The sequence below is a fragment of the Xenopus laevis genome, chromosome 1S (assembly GCF_017654675.1).
Source record: "Xenopus laevis strain J_2021 chromosome 1S, Xenopus_laevis_v10.1, whole genome shotgun sequence".
Classification (NCBI taxonomy): domain Eukaryota; kingdom Metazoa; phylum Chordata; class Amphibia; order Anura; family Pipidae; genus Xenopus; species Xenopus laevis.
In genome coordinates, this window is record NC_054372.1 from 58,869,212 (window position 1) to 58,886,414 (window position 17,203).

At 35.6% G+C, this 17,203-nt stretch overlaps 1 protein-coding gene across 1 annotated transcript in view; it reads left to right on the top strand.

Moving 5' to 3' along the window:
* LOC108706715 (bifunctional heparan sulfate N-deacetylase/N-sulfotransferase 3-like) overlaps positions 1 to 17,203 on the top strand; it is a 150,700-nt gene that overhangs the window by 89,456 nt on the left and 44,041 nt on the right. The window contains exons 5-6 of the mRNA XM_041579647.1: positions 1,489 to 1,674; positions 9,739 to 9,867. Coding sequence (XP_041435581.1) covers positions 1,489 to 1,674; positions 9,739 to 9,867 — 315 coding nt within the window. The remainder of the gene's footprint in view (positions 1 to 1,488; positions 1,675 to 9,738; positions 9,868 to 17,203) is intronic.

Genomic DNA, 17,203 nt, shown 5'->3' on the forward strand with positions numbered 1-17,203 from the left:
CTCTTTCCAGATTTTTCTCATTAATTATGTATATTCCACCTATTGCAATAAATCTATTGGTTTATGACTGTGTCATAGAAACTGGTATACTATTTCCCAGAAAGTAAGAGGCAGCAGTTAGTGCTTCTAATTAATCAAAGTTGGGGGGAACAGAATGTTAAACTTATTACTAAGGGGCCTACTTATTTAATCTCAAAGTTTTCAAGTTTTAATAGGGAAAACTTGAATTTTTAGAGTGAAAAAACTCGAATTGTTTGAGATTTATAATGTTTTGAAGCTGCTAAAAATTTTAATCCAAAAATATTCAATAACAAGGAAATAATCTTAAACAGAGCTGAAAATGGATGGATCATAAAAAATTGAATGATGGTGAAATGGAGTTGCTGAAAAACAGAAACATCAACATATCAACTCTTGGATGAATTTTTGTCACCCCAGACCATTTTTACTCTTCTGCACATATTCTGTATCTTACTTCTGTATTACTATTTCCCTGTCCACACTACACACCTCTTTTTCTAACCTTTCATTAATTGAAGGTCTATTTTGCCTTAGGAGCAAAAATTGCCCATATTTACTATAGTCACAGAAAATTACTATTGATATTTACTAGAAGCAACCTGTGTTGATTACTCAGATCTTGTAATATGGACTTTATCATAAAAGTTACCTATTCAGCTACCCTGTTTCCGATAAATGAACAGCTGCAAAGTTGAAACTTTCAGTCATTGGGCCCTAAAGCAAAACAAATTTAAGTCCACCTCCAAAATCTCATCAGTGAGTCCTCAACAAGTTATAATCGCTGTTCTCTTCTCTTGCATAGTTCTGCATGTCTATGGAATGTTCTCTTATACATTGCATACACATACATGCATTATACAATTGCATATTTCTTTAATATTTCGACTCCTGATTATGTTCAGATAATAAAAAAACTGTCTGAAACAACATTAAAGGATTAAGAATATATTTAAAATTTAAATTAAGTATTACAACTTGTACTTTACTGAAGTATCTTTCATGACAGTGCACATAATAAGAGATTAGAATCACATAAAAGTAGATGTATTGATCTTTTCATAAAGTTAACAGAACCAAATAAAAAGCCACATTGCCCTGTTCCTATTGTTCACAGCACAATAAAGCACACCCATTTTACATCCCCTGATTTTAAGTTTTCCCTAATTTCACATTCTTGTTTTGTGGTCCCACCTATATATTATGCATAATACATGTCCCTGATTTTACATTTTTCTGGATTTCCCACCATTTTTTCTGGTCCCCTGAAAAACATGTACTGCATGTATGTGTATATATATATATATATATATATATATATATATATATATATATATATATATATATATATATATAAATAAATGTATATATATATATATATATATATATATATATATATATATATATATATATATATATATATATATATATATATGTATAAAATATGTAATATCTTATTGCATGTTGCAGGAGCATGGAATTCCCACTGACATGGGTTATGCAGTGGCTCCACATCACTCAGGTGTCTACCCTGTTCATGTGCAGCTCTACGAAGCCTGGAAAAAGATCTGGGGTATAAAAGTAACAAGTACAGAAGAATACCCACATCTGAAACCAGCACGCTACAGACAGGGTTTTATACACAAAAATATCATGGTGAGTTTTTAACTGAGGATTATTATTTCAGAACATTCCATTTCAGAACTAAAGATCCAAATCGTATGTTTCACTAGAGAGGCTGGAATTATCTTTCCTCTCCTAAAGAACTCAACTATTTGAATAATGTGTTGGTAAATTCTCTGTTTTGACACAGTTCTTATGGTTTTGCCCCAATGATATTTTTTTACATGGATGATTACAGCTCAGTTTTAGGGGGTTATTTATTAAAGTCCGAAAGCCAAAAACTTGAAAAATTTTTGTTTTTTTACTATAATATCTGAATTTCTAGTGGAAAAAAACAAAACATTTTCAAGATTTATTACACCCCTGAGGATGCAAAAAGTCTGAATCCGAAGAACTCCATCTTCAATCTGTTGAGGTCCTATAAAAGTCAATGGCAGAGGTCCTATTTGCAATTTGAAGATATTATCATCTGCGGTGGGTTTCGTACTATAATCCAAACTTTTTGGACTTCTTTGCTGATTCCTCCGATTTCACAAAAATTTCGGACATTTCAGGCGTCCAAATCCGAAAAAGTCCCGGTTTTGTTACGTCAATACGGAAAAGTTTAATTTTTTACCAATCCAATTTAATATTATATTAATATTAATTATATTATATTATTAATAATAAATAAGGATAAATCATGGATTCTAGTTTGGTCAGACTTTTTTATTTCAAATATCATAAAATTTGGATTTTGATAAATAACCCCCTAAATGTTAATAATGTTTTAGAAATATAAAGTAACAATTACATTGTTTTTTCTTGTTTTTGTTAATATAGGATTGGAAAAACGTTATGTTCCCTTTCATATGTATGTTTCTGTTGTTGTTATTTGCACGATTTGCTACTTTCAAACACATTATGTTAAAGGAGAAGGAAAGCTACGGAGGCATTTTATTACCAATAGATTAGCCGCAATAGTGCAAGCTAGAATGCTATATTTATTCTGTAGAATGTTTTACCATACCTGGGTAAAAAGCTCTAGAAACTCTCTGTTTGTTTAGAATAGGAGCTGCAGTATTAACGTGGTGTGACATCACTTCCTGCCTGAGTCTCTCCCTGCTCTGGGCTCAGATTACAGTAGAAAGGGGAGGGGGCGGGGGAAGAGGAGCAAACTGAGCATGCTCTTGCCCAGGGCAATGAGGTTTAAACTGAAGGCAGGAAGTCTGATACAGAAGCCCATGTGTACACAATAGAGGGAAAGCAATGCTGTGTTTCTTTAGACAGGGGACTCAGAGCAGCACTATTTTGGGGGTTTACTGGTGTATTTAGATGGACCTTTCTGATAAGGCTTACTTAGTTTTAACCTTTCCTTCTCCTTTAATAGACTGTTTCACAATTAGCAAAATATTCTCATCTAAAACTTTGTAAAACTAGTTTAAGTGATGAAGCCCCAAAGTAATTTACATACTTAATCAGCTGCTCTTTCTGGATATAGATCAAAGTAATAGCTTTATGGTATTTTCTACAATTACCATAGCACTGGATTCTCAGATCTCACATATAATGGGCTGAATTCTTATAAAGTTCACAATAACAGATTCCTTTTATAATTTAAGCAAAATACATCTTTTCAAGGCTTGTATTTTGTAAGGTTTATCATAAACTCCAAGATATTGGAAAGAAGTGTCAGAAACCAATTTACCGAAAACCATTTTCAAGACCTTCTATCTTTAAAATCCTAGGCTACCAAATCTTAACTTGAAATGCTTTCATTTTCTACAACTTTAGAGTTGGGCAGAAGAGCTTATAATAAATTCATTATGTAAGCTTTACTGGGAACATTTCCATTCCATGCTCCTGTCCTCTGTGTCTTTGAAATATAAATGAAGTAATATTTAATCAGGAAAACCATAAGAAAAAGAAAAATAACTTTAAGAGCAGTGTATGTAGGATAATAGCATCTATGCAACAATGAAATAGAAGGTAGGCTTTCATGAACTGAATGTTTAAATCATAACAAAATAAAGTCACTTGCATGAGATGCAATTCCTGTAAGGTTATATTTATTTATATATGAAAGGATTTTAGCTTTTATCGCCATTTTACACTTTAATAGACAAGTAGGATTTGGCGCATTTTCTATAAGAGGGAAAATGATTCCCGTAGAGGTACTAATACTAAATCAAATCACTTCTCATTCATATGTTAGCTAGTTATTTTTTATAGAAACAAAATATCTTTTAAATGGAACATATTTTAAGTAACTTAGTAGCTGTGTTTAGAAAAGTAATTTTTTTTTATAGACTGCATCAGTACCTATCATATTTGCTCTGACATTAATCATTGCTTATTTACATTATAAAGGGGGCTAAAAATCAGAGGCAAATGAGTTAAAAGTTAGAAATTATAAATGGCATAATTGATTTCTCATATAAAGAGGGGGGCAATTTACACAAGTGTGGCCACAATAAGTGAAGCCTTTCACAATGGTAGAAGGAGATTAGATTTTGTACAAGTGTCCTATTTGATTTACAGCTTTATAGAATAAATTGTGACACATTAATTCTGTATGTTCATAACATATCAAGTTAGATTGTACTGTATGAAGTGCACATAAGTCATCAATATATCAATATATTATACATATGTGTGCATATTTTTATTTACATAGCTCTACTTGTACACACTCAGTAGAACTAACAGGGGTCAATACAATAATAAAATAAAAAAATATACAAAATACAGCTACATTCAAGTCTAAGTGTCAAGTGTTTAAGAGACAAAGGAGCAGATTTACTAAAGGGTGAAGTGGCAAACAATGGCGACAATTCTCCAGCGTTACTGCCAGCAGGGACTTCACTGATTTACTAACGGGTGCAGGCGTCACTTTGCTAGCGAAAGAGAAAGACGCTAACCGTGATTTGCACTCTATCACCAGCCAATTTTTCGCTCTTGTAAATGGACCTTACTCCGCAAATTCACTAAAATGCGGATTTTACTGAACGTTACCACTTGCCTTTAGACCAGGCGAAGTGCAATGGAGTGCATAGATCTTCCTCAATCTTCAGTCACTTACATCATATTTTCTGAGTGTAAAAACTTCTAAGTTCAAAAAACGCTGCGGCTTTTCCTTTTTTCAGGGTGATAGGCTGCAAAAGTCCTAAAAATATATTTTGTGTAACTGTTTTCCCCTATACATTTTCTAACATATGGGGACATTATTTTACCGTGGCCTCATGTGTAGGGCATTAAAACAACTCTATTGTCTTTATTAAGGTTCCCTGGACATGTCTAGTTGTCCATGTCAATGTAATGTATTAGATGCAACATGTAACATAAAGGGGTCCATTCAACTTTAAATTTTGTGCCGTATGCAAATTAGCCTGAAGAAGTGATGCAGGGTAAATTTACCCCCATGATTGTTAAAGAGATAAAATTAGTTTCTTAAACCATAGAGCTTACGATCTATATACCTGAAACATATACTATAAGTTTGTTCTATCTCAGCCCACTTGAAAGCTACAGAAACAAACTAAAAGTGACAATTGGTGCTTATTAGGAACATAGTAACATAGTAAGTTAGGTTGTTAAAAATACACACGCCCATCAAGATCAAGATTTTATGCCTCTATAAAACTGCTAGTTGCTTCAGAGGACAGCAAAATGCCTTTCTAAACAGGGTGGACACCTTTGCCAGTGTCTAAACTCGAACAAAGGGCTGGGGCCAATGGCATTAGGGTTTGGGCACTGATGCTGTGGGTGGCTACTATGACAGCAGAGGCAGGACCAATGATGCTGGATGGGGTTTTGACACAGGGTCAGGGTTTTTGCAGTACTTTGATGCAATTGGCTGGATTTATTTCCAGTTTTTTCAATGTTTTAAGCACACATAAAGTTTTGAACTAGTCTTTAACGAGACAGCCGTTTCAAACACTGGGCTGTCCTGTCCAAAACCGCATCTCTATCTATATCGTGCCTGAGAAGTAAGTCCTTACCCTTTAATTAAATATATGGGCTCTATTATACAGAAATCAGTTATTCTTACAGCTTTTGACTACAGCAAAGCTAATTTAAAAAAGCAAGCCCTCATTTTTGACTAATTTGCTTTTTGTTTTTGTAATAATGATGTGCTTGATGATAAGTAAGCCATGATGGTACAAAAAATCTCAGTGAGTATTGTAATATTTAAATGTTTTCATTTATTGGCCAGATTATTGTTCTTGTTTCACAAGGCTAATAACCCAACAGATAGTTGAGACCCGAACAGGCCTAGAAAAACTGTTCGAATCAACATTATTTCTGAAGCCTCTGAATTTGACTCCAAGATGGCAATCGGACTAGTCGATGGATCAACTTTTTACTAAGAGCTCTTTTCAATAACTTCCAAATAGTGATGGGCGTGAAACGCATTGAAGTCAATGTGTGTCAAAATGTTTTTGATCCGTGTCAATTTCGACGCCCGCGACAATTTTTATACGCGCCTGTTTTGTCCAAATGCATTAAAGTTAATGGGCGTCCAAATAATTTTGATGTGCGACAATTTTTATCTGAGTGATTATTTGGACGTGTGCCCAAATTTTTTTGATGCAGCAAATTTTTTCTTCAGTTTTGTGAATTTATTTGCCAACGGTGAAACACATAAATTCGCTGTGCATTTAAGCCTGGTGAATTTTTTATCGCCCATTACTTCTCCCCTAATAAAAACACTCTTGTAAGGCAAAGTATTAACAGACCCTATGGCATATTCCATGGCATATTAAACTAGTTTGTCCCAAAGGCTACCAAAACTTAAAGTCATGAAGTCATGTCTCTTTTTAAATGTATCTGTTTTTATATAAACATAATTTTTAATTTGTCAAGGTTGTTTAGTGCACTTTTTATGCTTTTTACTCAGTGAAGGGACTTCAAAAACATATTTCATAAAAGCAAAAGTTGATGTTAAACTAATCTCCTTATCTGTTTACAAGCAAATGTCACATTCTGTAGCAGATATACAGCCATAAAGCAGCGAGACAGACATCTTGTAGGGAAATCATGTTTCCTAGCATCAAGGTAACTGTGTGTTTTCCCATGTAATTCAATTTTCTATCACTTTCTACAATGGAATGAATTAGAATAAGAGCTCTGTCCAGGGATAATTGGAATAAAATTGTGCTTGTCTTTTTTCCATCAATTCTTATAATTCTCTTTTCCGCTTTTGAAAACTTTTAAAAACGCTCAGTTCCATAGTCAATAGAACCTTTTTCCCCGTAAGTGGTAACTAAGCCATTAAGAAAATATCAAAACCATACATATCTAATTGCATGTGAAAAAATGGATGGGCCAATGAAAAGAAAATTAAAGTACTATATCATTATTTGTGCAGATTCTTTCATTTCTTGGCTATAGTTTCTTGTCTTTATATGTGCAGTATATTGCTAAATATGGCCAATTATCTGTCCCTTATAAACTTACCGGTAATTAAAAATATTTGCTTTGTATTACATATATCTCTTGCCATTTATTTGCTGTCTGAACATACACAGAGTTATGCTTCAAAAAAGCTGGAAGGTCTGAACATCACTTTTCTTGCTTTTACAATCCAGAATGCTTGTGATCTGAGGTTTCCCAGATAAGGGATCTTTCCATACTACAGATCACTATACCTCAAAGAATTGAGATTTATCAAAGTATGAGTTTCTTTACAAGGGCAAATTCAACCACTCCAAATGAAACCCAGTGCACAAACATACACTCATACCAACCTATCTATACTCTCACATCAACTATATCTATACTAACTATATAGATACTTGTCCAGTGAATTATCCAAGCCCCTCTTAAAGGCATTAACAGAATCAGCCATCACAACATCACCCAGCAGTGCATTCCACAACCTCACTGTCCTCACTAACCACCTACTGTATGTTGCTTCAAATAAAAGTTATTTTCCTCTAGTCTGAAGGGGTGGACTCTGGTGCGTTGATTAGTGATGGGCGAATTTATTCGCCAGGCACGAATTCACGGTGAATTCCCGAGATTGGCGAAAATTCGTCAGCGTGGATGCCGGCGTGAAAACGAGACGCCGGTGCCGTTTTGTGAATTTTTTCCCCATTTCGCAGGAAATTCGCAAATTTTTAGGCGAAGCGAAACTCCACCAATTCGCCCATCACTAGCGTTGATCTGTTTTTTATGGGAAAAAATATACCTTGCTCTCTATCTCTGCACTCTCTCCAGCTCATTTATATCCCTCTTAAGGACTGGAGCCCAACACTGCACTGCATACTCCAGATGAGGCCTCACCAGGGACCTATAAAGAGGCAAAATTATGTTTTATTTGCTTTAGTGGCCACAGAATGACACTGCTTGGAATTATGAAATTTTGGATTTATGTAATTTTGTAACATATCAAATGGTGATCTATTTTTAAAGCATCTGGGGATAAGTTCTATTTCCTTTTGGGATGTAGTTCATTATATAGCTTACATATTGGGACACCCCAGGTCTTTTTTTAACATAATGTATCCACTAATAGGGATTTATAGTGTGGATAGAATGCCTGCCTGGAATTAGACAACTTGTTATTAGTGATGAACAAAAAAATTCTGCATGTACAGATACGCCGTAAACGTCCGGGCTTCATTGCTGGTGAAAATCTTGCAAAACTGCGGCTTGTTTTGTGTGTCAAAATAAAAAATCCAGATAGTATCTGTTGGTGGTTTATTGTTAGTATTATTAGCTGTGCCTGTGTTAGCTAGTAGATAAAATATAAAAGCTATAAATGGTATTTTGGTTAAACAGCAACAGCGTTACTAAGTGTAGCAGTCAATACCAGAGGTAATGTAAAAAAAATCACAGATGTTTTTAAGAAATTGACAACATGGCAGCCTTTTTTTTTTCAATTGAAAAGCATTTGTCACCTAGTGGATAGGAGGTCTTCTAACAATGTAGCAGTACACTGAGCAAACAATGCGTGTGATTATGCCTTTCCAAAGCAGAAACAAGGGGGTATATTTATCAAAGAGTGAAGTTAGAGATCACCACAGTCTGTTAGTGTAATATACCGCCTCTCTCCATTTATTTCTATGAGATTTTAAAGGTGTATTTATCAAATGGTGAACTTTCACTTTCATCCTTTGATAAATACACCTTTAAAAATCCCATAGAAATGAAAGGAGAGAAGCAGTATTTTACTTTAACAGACTGTGGTGATGTCTAACTTCACTTTTTGTTAAATATACCCATGGTGTCATGGAAAAAATGCTTATAGAATGTAATATTATTCGCTACAAAAATGACGCCCAACCAAAAATATTCACGCAACAAATTTTTCTTGAATGCAAAACGGGACAGGTTCACTCATCTCCCGATCATTGCTGCCCTGCTTTCCAGTAAAATTAATCTGCAAAGTGGCAGCATCCTGTATGGAACCTATAATTCTGCACAAAGAAACAGTACTTTCAATGCCCACCTCCAGGTCATTAAAAAGTAAAAAAGGACCAAAGACAGGCCCCTGTGGAACTAACGCTGGCAAACTTTCGCTAGCATTACTTCGGCTGGGTGAGCATTTCACAGCGAATTTTCACTTAGGTTAATTTAAATAGCAGGCATCTTAGTGAATTTGTGGAGTAAAAACCATTTGCCAGAGTGAAAATTTGTCTCGCGATAGGGTGCGAATGAAGGCTAGTGATGGTCTTGTTCACTAGTGAATCCTCTACGCCTGTTAGTAAATTGGAGATGTCCCTGCGGATGAGATTTTTGGCGAATTATTGCTAGCAATGGCCACTTCGCCCTTTAGTGAATCTGCACCATTGTGTTGCTACCAATATGGATTCATGCAGTTTAGTTAGGATTAAGTTCAAGATACTGTTTTATTATTACAGAGGAAGAAGAAATAATTGTAAAAATGTATAATCATTTGCTTAAAATGTGAGAGATATCTTTCTCTCAATTCAGAGATTTCTGGATAACAGGTCTCTGGATAAGGGATTCCATACAAGTTTTGTATATAAATTCTTATACATTCAAATGAATGATTAAAATGTAATCCAGTATTATCTACATCTCATTGTTAAGGTGTGATGCAACAGTTGGACTTTGTTACAATATTGTTACGTTTTTGTTTTCTACTAGGTTCTTCCAAGGCAAACATGTGGTCTTTTCACCCACACTATTTTCTATAAGGAATATCCTGGAGGCCCAAGTGAACTTGACAGGAGCATTCAAGGAGGAGAACTTTTTTTTACACTTGTTCTCAACCCGGTAAGTGTCTTATCAACACATACACAGTATATATATACTGTATATATATATTATTATTATTATTAACATGTATTTATATAGCGCCAACATATTGCGTAGCACTGTATATATATATATATATATATATATATATATAAATATAAATATATATATATATATACACACATACACATGGGACCTGTTATCCAGAAAGATCCAAATTACGGAATGTCTCCCATAGGCTCCATTTTATACAAATAATTACATTTTTTTAAAACGATTCCCTTTTTCTCTGTGATAAAACAGTACCTTGTACTTGATCCAAACTAGGATATAACTAATCCTTATTGGAGACAAAACAAGCCTGCTGGGTTTATTTAATGTTTACATTATCTTTTAGTAGACTTAAGGTATGAAGATCCACACTATGGAAAGATCGGTTATCCAGAAAACCCCAGGTCATGAGCATTCTTGATAACAGGTTCCATACCTTTATCTATATAGGGCAGGGATCCCCAACCTTTTCAACCCCGTGAGCAACAATGAGAAGTAAAAGGAGTTGGGGAGCAACACTAGCATGAAAAATATTCTTGGGCTGCCATATAAGTGTTGTGATTGGTCATTTGGTAGCCCCTCTGTGGATTGTCAACCTACATTGAGGCTCTATTTGGCAGTGCACCTGGTTTTTATACAACCAAAACTTGCCTCCAAGCCTGAAATTCATAAATAAGCACCTGCTTTGAGGCCACTGGGAGCAACATTCAAGGGGTTGGAGAGCAACATGTTGCTCACGAGCTACTGGTTGGGGATCACTGATATAGGGCAAGACTATAAAATGAACAATCACTACCCCACTGTTGCGTGAGGGGTGAAGGGTTCGCAAAATGGTCATTACATTTTTGCAAAGGCAAAATTCTATGTATATTCTGTGCATATTTTTTCGCAATATACTTTTCAGCGCTGCTTTTTACATAGCATGTGTTGTGTATAAGGCAGTATAAATCGTTATTATATCAATATATAAGCAGTTTTATATAAAAATGATGTACACGATGAAAGTCATAGGCGGAGGGTGATTTTTTTTTGTTTGGAGAGGCTAAAGTTGACCATATACTTGGTAACTTAAAGGGAGCCAGTCACCCCAAATTTATTTTACCCCACCAGAGGGGTGGGCTAATAGAGCTAGCACTAGTTTAGTAACAGTAAATATATTGTGTATTGGAGACAGTGGGTCCTAGCACATTATACACATTGGGAAATGAAATGCTGATTTACATATAAGAGCCTCAGGAAAAATGGTAGGTATATCACAGGGCTGTTTCCATGAAAACAACAATGAAAAAAGTCAGAGAAACCAGTATAAAGCAACAAGAAACAGAGCTAAAAAAAACCTTTAATACTTATTCAAGCTGGTGGAGAAGCTGCTGTATATAGTACCTGTGAGTTGAATGAAAGCTGCAAATATGCCCAGCTGATTGTTCCAATCCAATGGCTTCATATCAGTCTTCCCTCTGCCATGCTGCCTTCAGTCTGTAATGTTTTCCCAGCCATGCCTACTCTGTACCTGGTTTAAAGGAACAGTGCGGTCAGCAACGGAGCAGGTTTTATTTTCTTTCAATACTTGTCATTTTAGGGGTCAGACAGGTTTGGGGAGGCTAAGCCTCCCCTAACTTTATTGAAAATCCGCCTATGATGGAAGTCTTTTAAACTTAGTTAGTAAAAAGTACAATATATGTCTCTGTCGATACTGACTAGATGATTTCTATGCCAGTTTACACAATTTACAGTGGTTTTCTTTATTCACGTCAACAACTTTGTTGTGAATAAGAACTAGTGTAAAATCTGAAATTGTAAACTCAATAATGTACATTTAAGTGGAGTCACTCTGAAAAACACAGAGGTCAATGTGTTATTGACAACTGTAAGAACACTAATACCAACATGTACAGCTGGAGGCACAAATCGACAATCAAATTGAACTCTTTTAGCTCTATAAGCAAATTAATAGTATTGAAAGGGTTGGTTCGGGAGGGAAGTAAATGATATATTTTTTAATTAATTTGACCTTTGACAGTGTATTTAGGAAAAATAGATTGCTGAATGTTTGCTACAGCCCACACTGGTGGGAAGAATCCATGGGGATGTGTACCCTGAGTTTCAAGCTTCCAAGAGGCACTTTGTAAAGCATGCCGTTAATATGGGTCATGAAACTGAGATAACTTCTAATAGCTTCATATATTATAATATTATTATTTATAACACAAACGTATCATGTAACCTCTAAGCACTGTTTATGCTTTTTGCTTTTGTTTGTAAAACATTAAGGGGGTTATGTATCAAAATCCGATTTTTTTCTGATTTTCTTTAAATTAAAAAGTCCAATCAAACTGGAATCCACGATGTGACCTTATATTTTAATTTTCGATAAAATCGAGCGTAAATCCAAATCGTACAATTTTTTCAGAATTTTTCAAATTTGTGCCTTAAAAGTCAAAAATAGATTTTCGGGCTAATTCCAGCACAGACCACAGAAACTTCCAAATATGTTAGGGACCTCTCCCCTTGACTTATATTCAACCTCTGCAGGTATGAGATGCCAGATTTTCAGATTCAGACTTCCCAGGGTATAATACATTTTGAAAAAATTGAGGGTTTTTAGTTTATAGTAAACAAAATTGATTTTTTTTTCAATTTTTTGTCATTCGGACTTCAATAAATAACCCTCATATAGTATCAAATTGTTTGCTGGATCAGCAATAAATTGCTCTAGGAATCATTTCAGCAAATATAGAAACCTGACTTTGTTTCCATCTCAATGGTGAATGCAACAAAAATATAGGGCATCATGAGTTTCATGATATATTAGTTTAAAAATTTTACTTTTCCTGGAGTTTCATGCAGAGATAATACCTTCCCAAATGTACCAATATTTGATACTGGTTCCTTTTTTAAATCCATTTGTAAGTTTTGCTCAAGTTTTCAAAATTCTTTAACTAGAATACCATAGATCCTCCTTAGTATTCTCCTCCTGACAGTCTAGCACATTTAGGGGTTATGTAATAAAAGGAACTATGTTTGTCCAGGGGCAGCGACTCATAGCAACCAATCAGCAGGTAGTATTTATATAACTTTATATTACTTCTTATCAGGGGCGTAACTATAGAGGAAGCAGACCCTGCGGCTGCAGGGGGGCCCAGGAGGTATAAAGGCCCCATGGGCCCTAATTCATATAAAATTTCAATAAATATTGGAGAAACAAGTCAACCCCAAAACATTTTGGGGGCCTGAAAAATAATTTGCTGTGGGGCCCAGTAATATCTAGTTACGCCACTGCTTCTTATAAATGAAGAAGCAACACTGCAAGGCATGAACCTACATTTTATGGCAAGGTTTTGGTGATGAAATTTTCACATGTGTATGGCATATCATAGTGCACTCAAAATCTTATTGGAATTGCACTGATCTCACAAAGGCATCAAAGTGAATAATACCATTCCCCCCCCCCGGGATTTGTTTTGATACCCTTTTAAGTTAAACTAGAAAATATTAGTATTTCCAGCATATTTGTTGGGTTGCTTTCTATTTCTCTTTACATATTAGAAATAACCAGGAAAACAGCAACAACATGGATCTGTTCATATCTGAGATGCACGGTGCAGTGACAGCTTTACTAGGGCATACATTATGTATAACACTTGTATATTCATTGACACTTACACATCTCACAAATCAAATGTGCTAATCTATCTAAAAAGAGCTGTAAAGAGAGATTTACACAATTGCATCAAGGTCTTTGCCAATCTCATGAATTCTGATTACCTCTGCTCATCAGACCAGTAAATTCTTTACAGCTCAAATGGCTTCGGCGACAAGTTGTCTTGCAATACAATGCTTGTTGCATTGTATATTTGATGCCAATTTGAACATGACTTTGATATTTGATTGGTGCTATATAGACTTGTATATTCAGAGATGACGCATTGACAATATATAGATTCATCAGGCCTTAATGAGAGCATTGAACTTGATACATAACAAAGTGAAAAAAATACAGTGAATGCTCATGATTTAAAATGACTTAAAACAGCTTAGAGAATGGTAGATGAGATGATCATAGAAAACCTCTGGGTATGTAAATTTGTATTGTTTAAATTCTGCTTATGCGTATGTGTGTGTGTGTGTGTGTGTGTGTCTGTGTGTGTCGGTATGTGTCTGTGTGTGAAAGAGAGCCCTGACATTAATACTTTCCTTAAAGGTGAACTATATCCTAAAAATGAGTATGGCTAGAAATGCCATATTTTATATATTGAACTTATTAAACCCTCCTTCAGCTTCTCTGTAGAAGAAATGAAGCCTTCATCTTCTCTGTAGTAGAAATGATCCATCTTGGATTCCGTTAGAAGTGTCAGTGATGCTGCACATGCTCAGTAGGCTCTGAGCAGCTGTCGAGAAGCTGAGTTTAGGGGTTGTCACAAATCATCAAGCATAAAATAAGGTTTGCCTGTCATATAAGCTGATGCTACAGGGTTGCTTATTAAATTGTGATTCTATATGTGCTTTTTTTCTGAGCTACCATGTACCAATAAGATTAATTAATTACTAATCAGCCTTATTTTGTGATATTTATATTATATATTTTAAAGTGGATGTAAAGGTAAAACCTTTTTATAAAAAAGCTGAATGTATGCAGACCTATTCCCCTTCGCTTTACTCCCTCTGACTTCTGCAGACACAGTTCTCTAGACGGTCGCTGGCTGCTGAGCAGTGCTGCCCGAGTTTCATATGGCTAGGAAGGAAGGTGGGGGGGGGGGTTCTGCATGGAGGTTAGCAGAGAATGGCAAAGGTTAGACAGGTTAGACAAATAAATGTTAAAATGACACTGAAAAATGCTTCCGTACCATTTCAAAGGGGGTTATTTACTAAACTCCTTATGCAAAATTCACGAAAAAATCGTGATTTTTTTTAAATAAAATTGGGCTTTTAAAAAATCATGATTTTTTTGGAATTTATTAAACACAGAGGATGAAAAAGTCAGAATCTGAAAACCCGGCATGTCAGACCCGTCGAAGTTGCATTGGGTTTCGTGCAATACTCCAAAGTTTAGGGTGAAAATTCTGAAAAAAACTTGAAATTTGTGAAAATTGGATGAAAAAATCAGAAAAAAAACGTGAAAATCCGATTTTTCCCACAAAGAAAATTTATGTAATAATAAATAAGCATAAAAAACCTGAGTGGATTTGATCTGAGTTTGTCACAGAAAATATTAAGATCGTGTTTTGAAAATTTTTCGCCAGTTTCGCGAATTTCGCGGGACAAAGTATTTGCAGTGAGCACAATTACACAGGCATTCTGGGGAAACATGTTGCATTGTGGTTAGAAAACATGGTGGACAGCACTTGTCCCTTTAATAAGCCCTGAGGAGCATTGAGCAAGAGAACCAATACAATGTGCAGCTCGAGTTGTCAGGAGTTTAGGGGGCTGCTGCAGCAGCCTGGCATGCTGGGGGAAAACATGGATTCCCTTCAAATGATCTGAGGAAGGAGGTCAAAGAGAGTGTTAATTTAGAAATAGAACTTGCCCATTCTTAGGGATGTATTCATATATTACATTAATGGCTATGTAACCTAATTAAGGCATTTCAGACTAAGTAGTATCTGCTCCATCTGTACATCTGTCCCCACAAACCATAAACAGAAGCTGGAATGAAATTTGCAGATTGAGTGCTACAATTAAGTTCTAAAGTGGTTTGTATACAAATGTTAATAGTTTAAGCAACAACCTCTCATAACAGAATTAATTTACAATATATTGGATCTTGCTTTGTTGTTACTCATGATGAAAAAAATAAGCATATTTCTACATATTAGAATTTCATTTAAAAAAAAGTATCAAATATGTATGGCTAGTATTGTCTGTTTGGAAAATACAGTATACGAAGGCATAAGGTGGAGCAGCTCTGAATGTTTAAAGTAAAATACTGGAGGTATAACAGATCACTAAAAACCCTATAAACCTGGGAATCATGGATGTTGCTTTCAAAGAATGAATGCATAAGCCCTCACCAAAATATGAAAAATTATACTGCTTGATAGCAGGGCAAATCACTGGAATGTCAATGAAGGTGGGGTGACATGTTGACATGTAATTTAACCCCTTAGTAATAGTGACCATATTATAATCTCACTTAATGTCTGCTGCAAAAAAAAATACACACATACATTGGGGCAACAAAAACCCTGAATTTCAGAAAAACTAATTTTAGTGCCCTGAGGACTGCCCTTCAGAGCCTAGATTGGGGCATTATGATGTCTGCTAAAAACACAGAACAGCTGTGAAGATGTGGAATTCTCTCCCTGAATCAGTGGTACAGGCTGATACATTAGATAGCTTTAAGAAGGGGCTGGATGGCTTTTTAGCAAGTGAGGGAATACAGGGTTATGGAAGATAGCTCATAGTACAAGTTGATCCAGGGACTAGTCTGTCAGTCTTGCTGTATCAGCTTCTACGGCAGATATTATTTGAATTGTGCTGTTTTGAAAATGTATGTTGATCTCTAAGCTTAAAGGAGAAACAAACCCTTAATAACAAAACCCTAACGCCCCTACCCTACATAGACCCCCGTCCCACCTCCCCCAAGTCTAGCCCCCCTCCCCGGGCAAATGCCACTAACTTTTTACTTACCCCGTTTAGCGAAATTCATGGACGCCATCTTCTTATCTTCGGTAATCTTCGTTATAAAACCGACAAAGCATTGAATGCGCAGTTGGAGCAATTCCCTGTTTCACGACAATTGCGCATGCGTTGAAACTCGAAAATTGATGAAGTGCCGGTCTCATTCTGAAGATTACTGAAGCAGCTGAAGATGGTGCCCGTGAACTCTGCTGGGCAAAATCTGCATGATAGGGTAAGTAAAGCGTTAGGCGCATTGTCTGGGGGGGGTAGGGGGCAGATAGGCTGGGGGGAGGAGGGAGGGGGGTATGTAGGGTAGGGGGTAGGGTTTTTTTATTAAGGGTTTGTTTCTCTTTTCACCTCCCAACTGAAGTCCAGACCACACTGAGCATGTGCATGGTCTTGCAAAGTTGTTTGACATAGTTACAAGATGGTGACCCCCTATTGCCAACTTTGAAAGCATAAATCATTTGTTTTATTATGCTTCTGGTGCAGTAAGTTCATGTTTATATTTAGTATACAAAATACAGCATTTATAGCATTATTCTATTTTAGACTTTAGTTCCCCTTTAAAGCACCATTACATCTTCAAATTTTATTTCAGTTATACCCAACTGTCCAATGAACGGTATGTTTATTTATCCATTGAATTTGGGCTCAACTAATATAGCATCAGGATAGAAGCGTA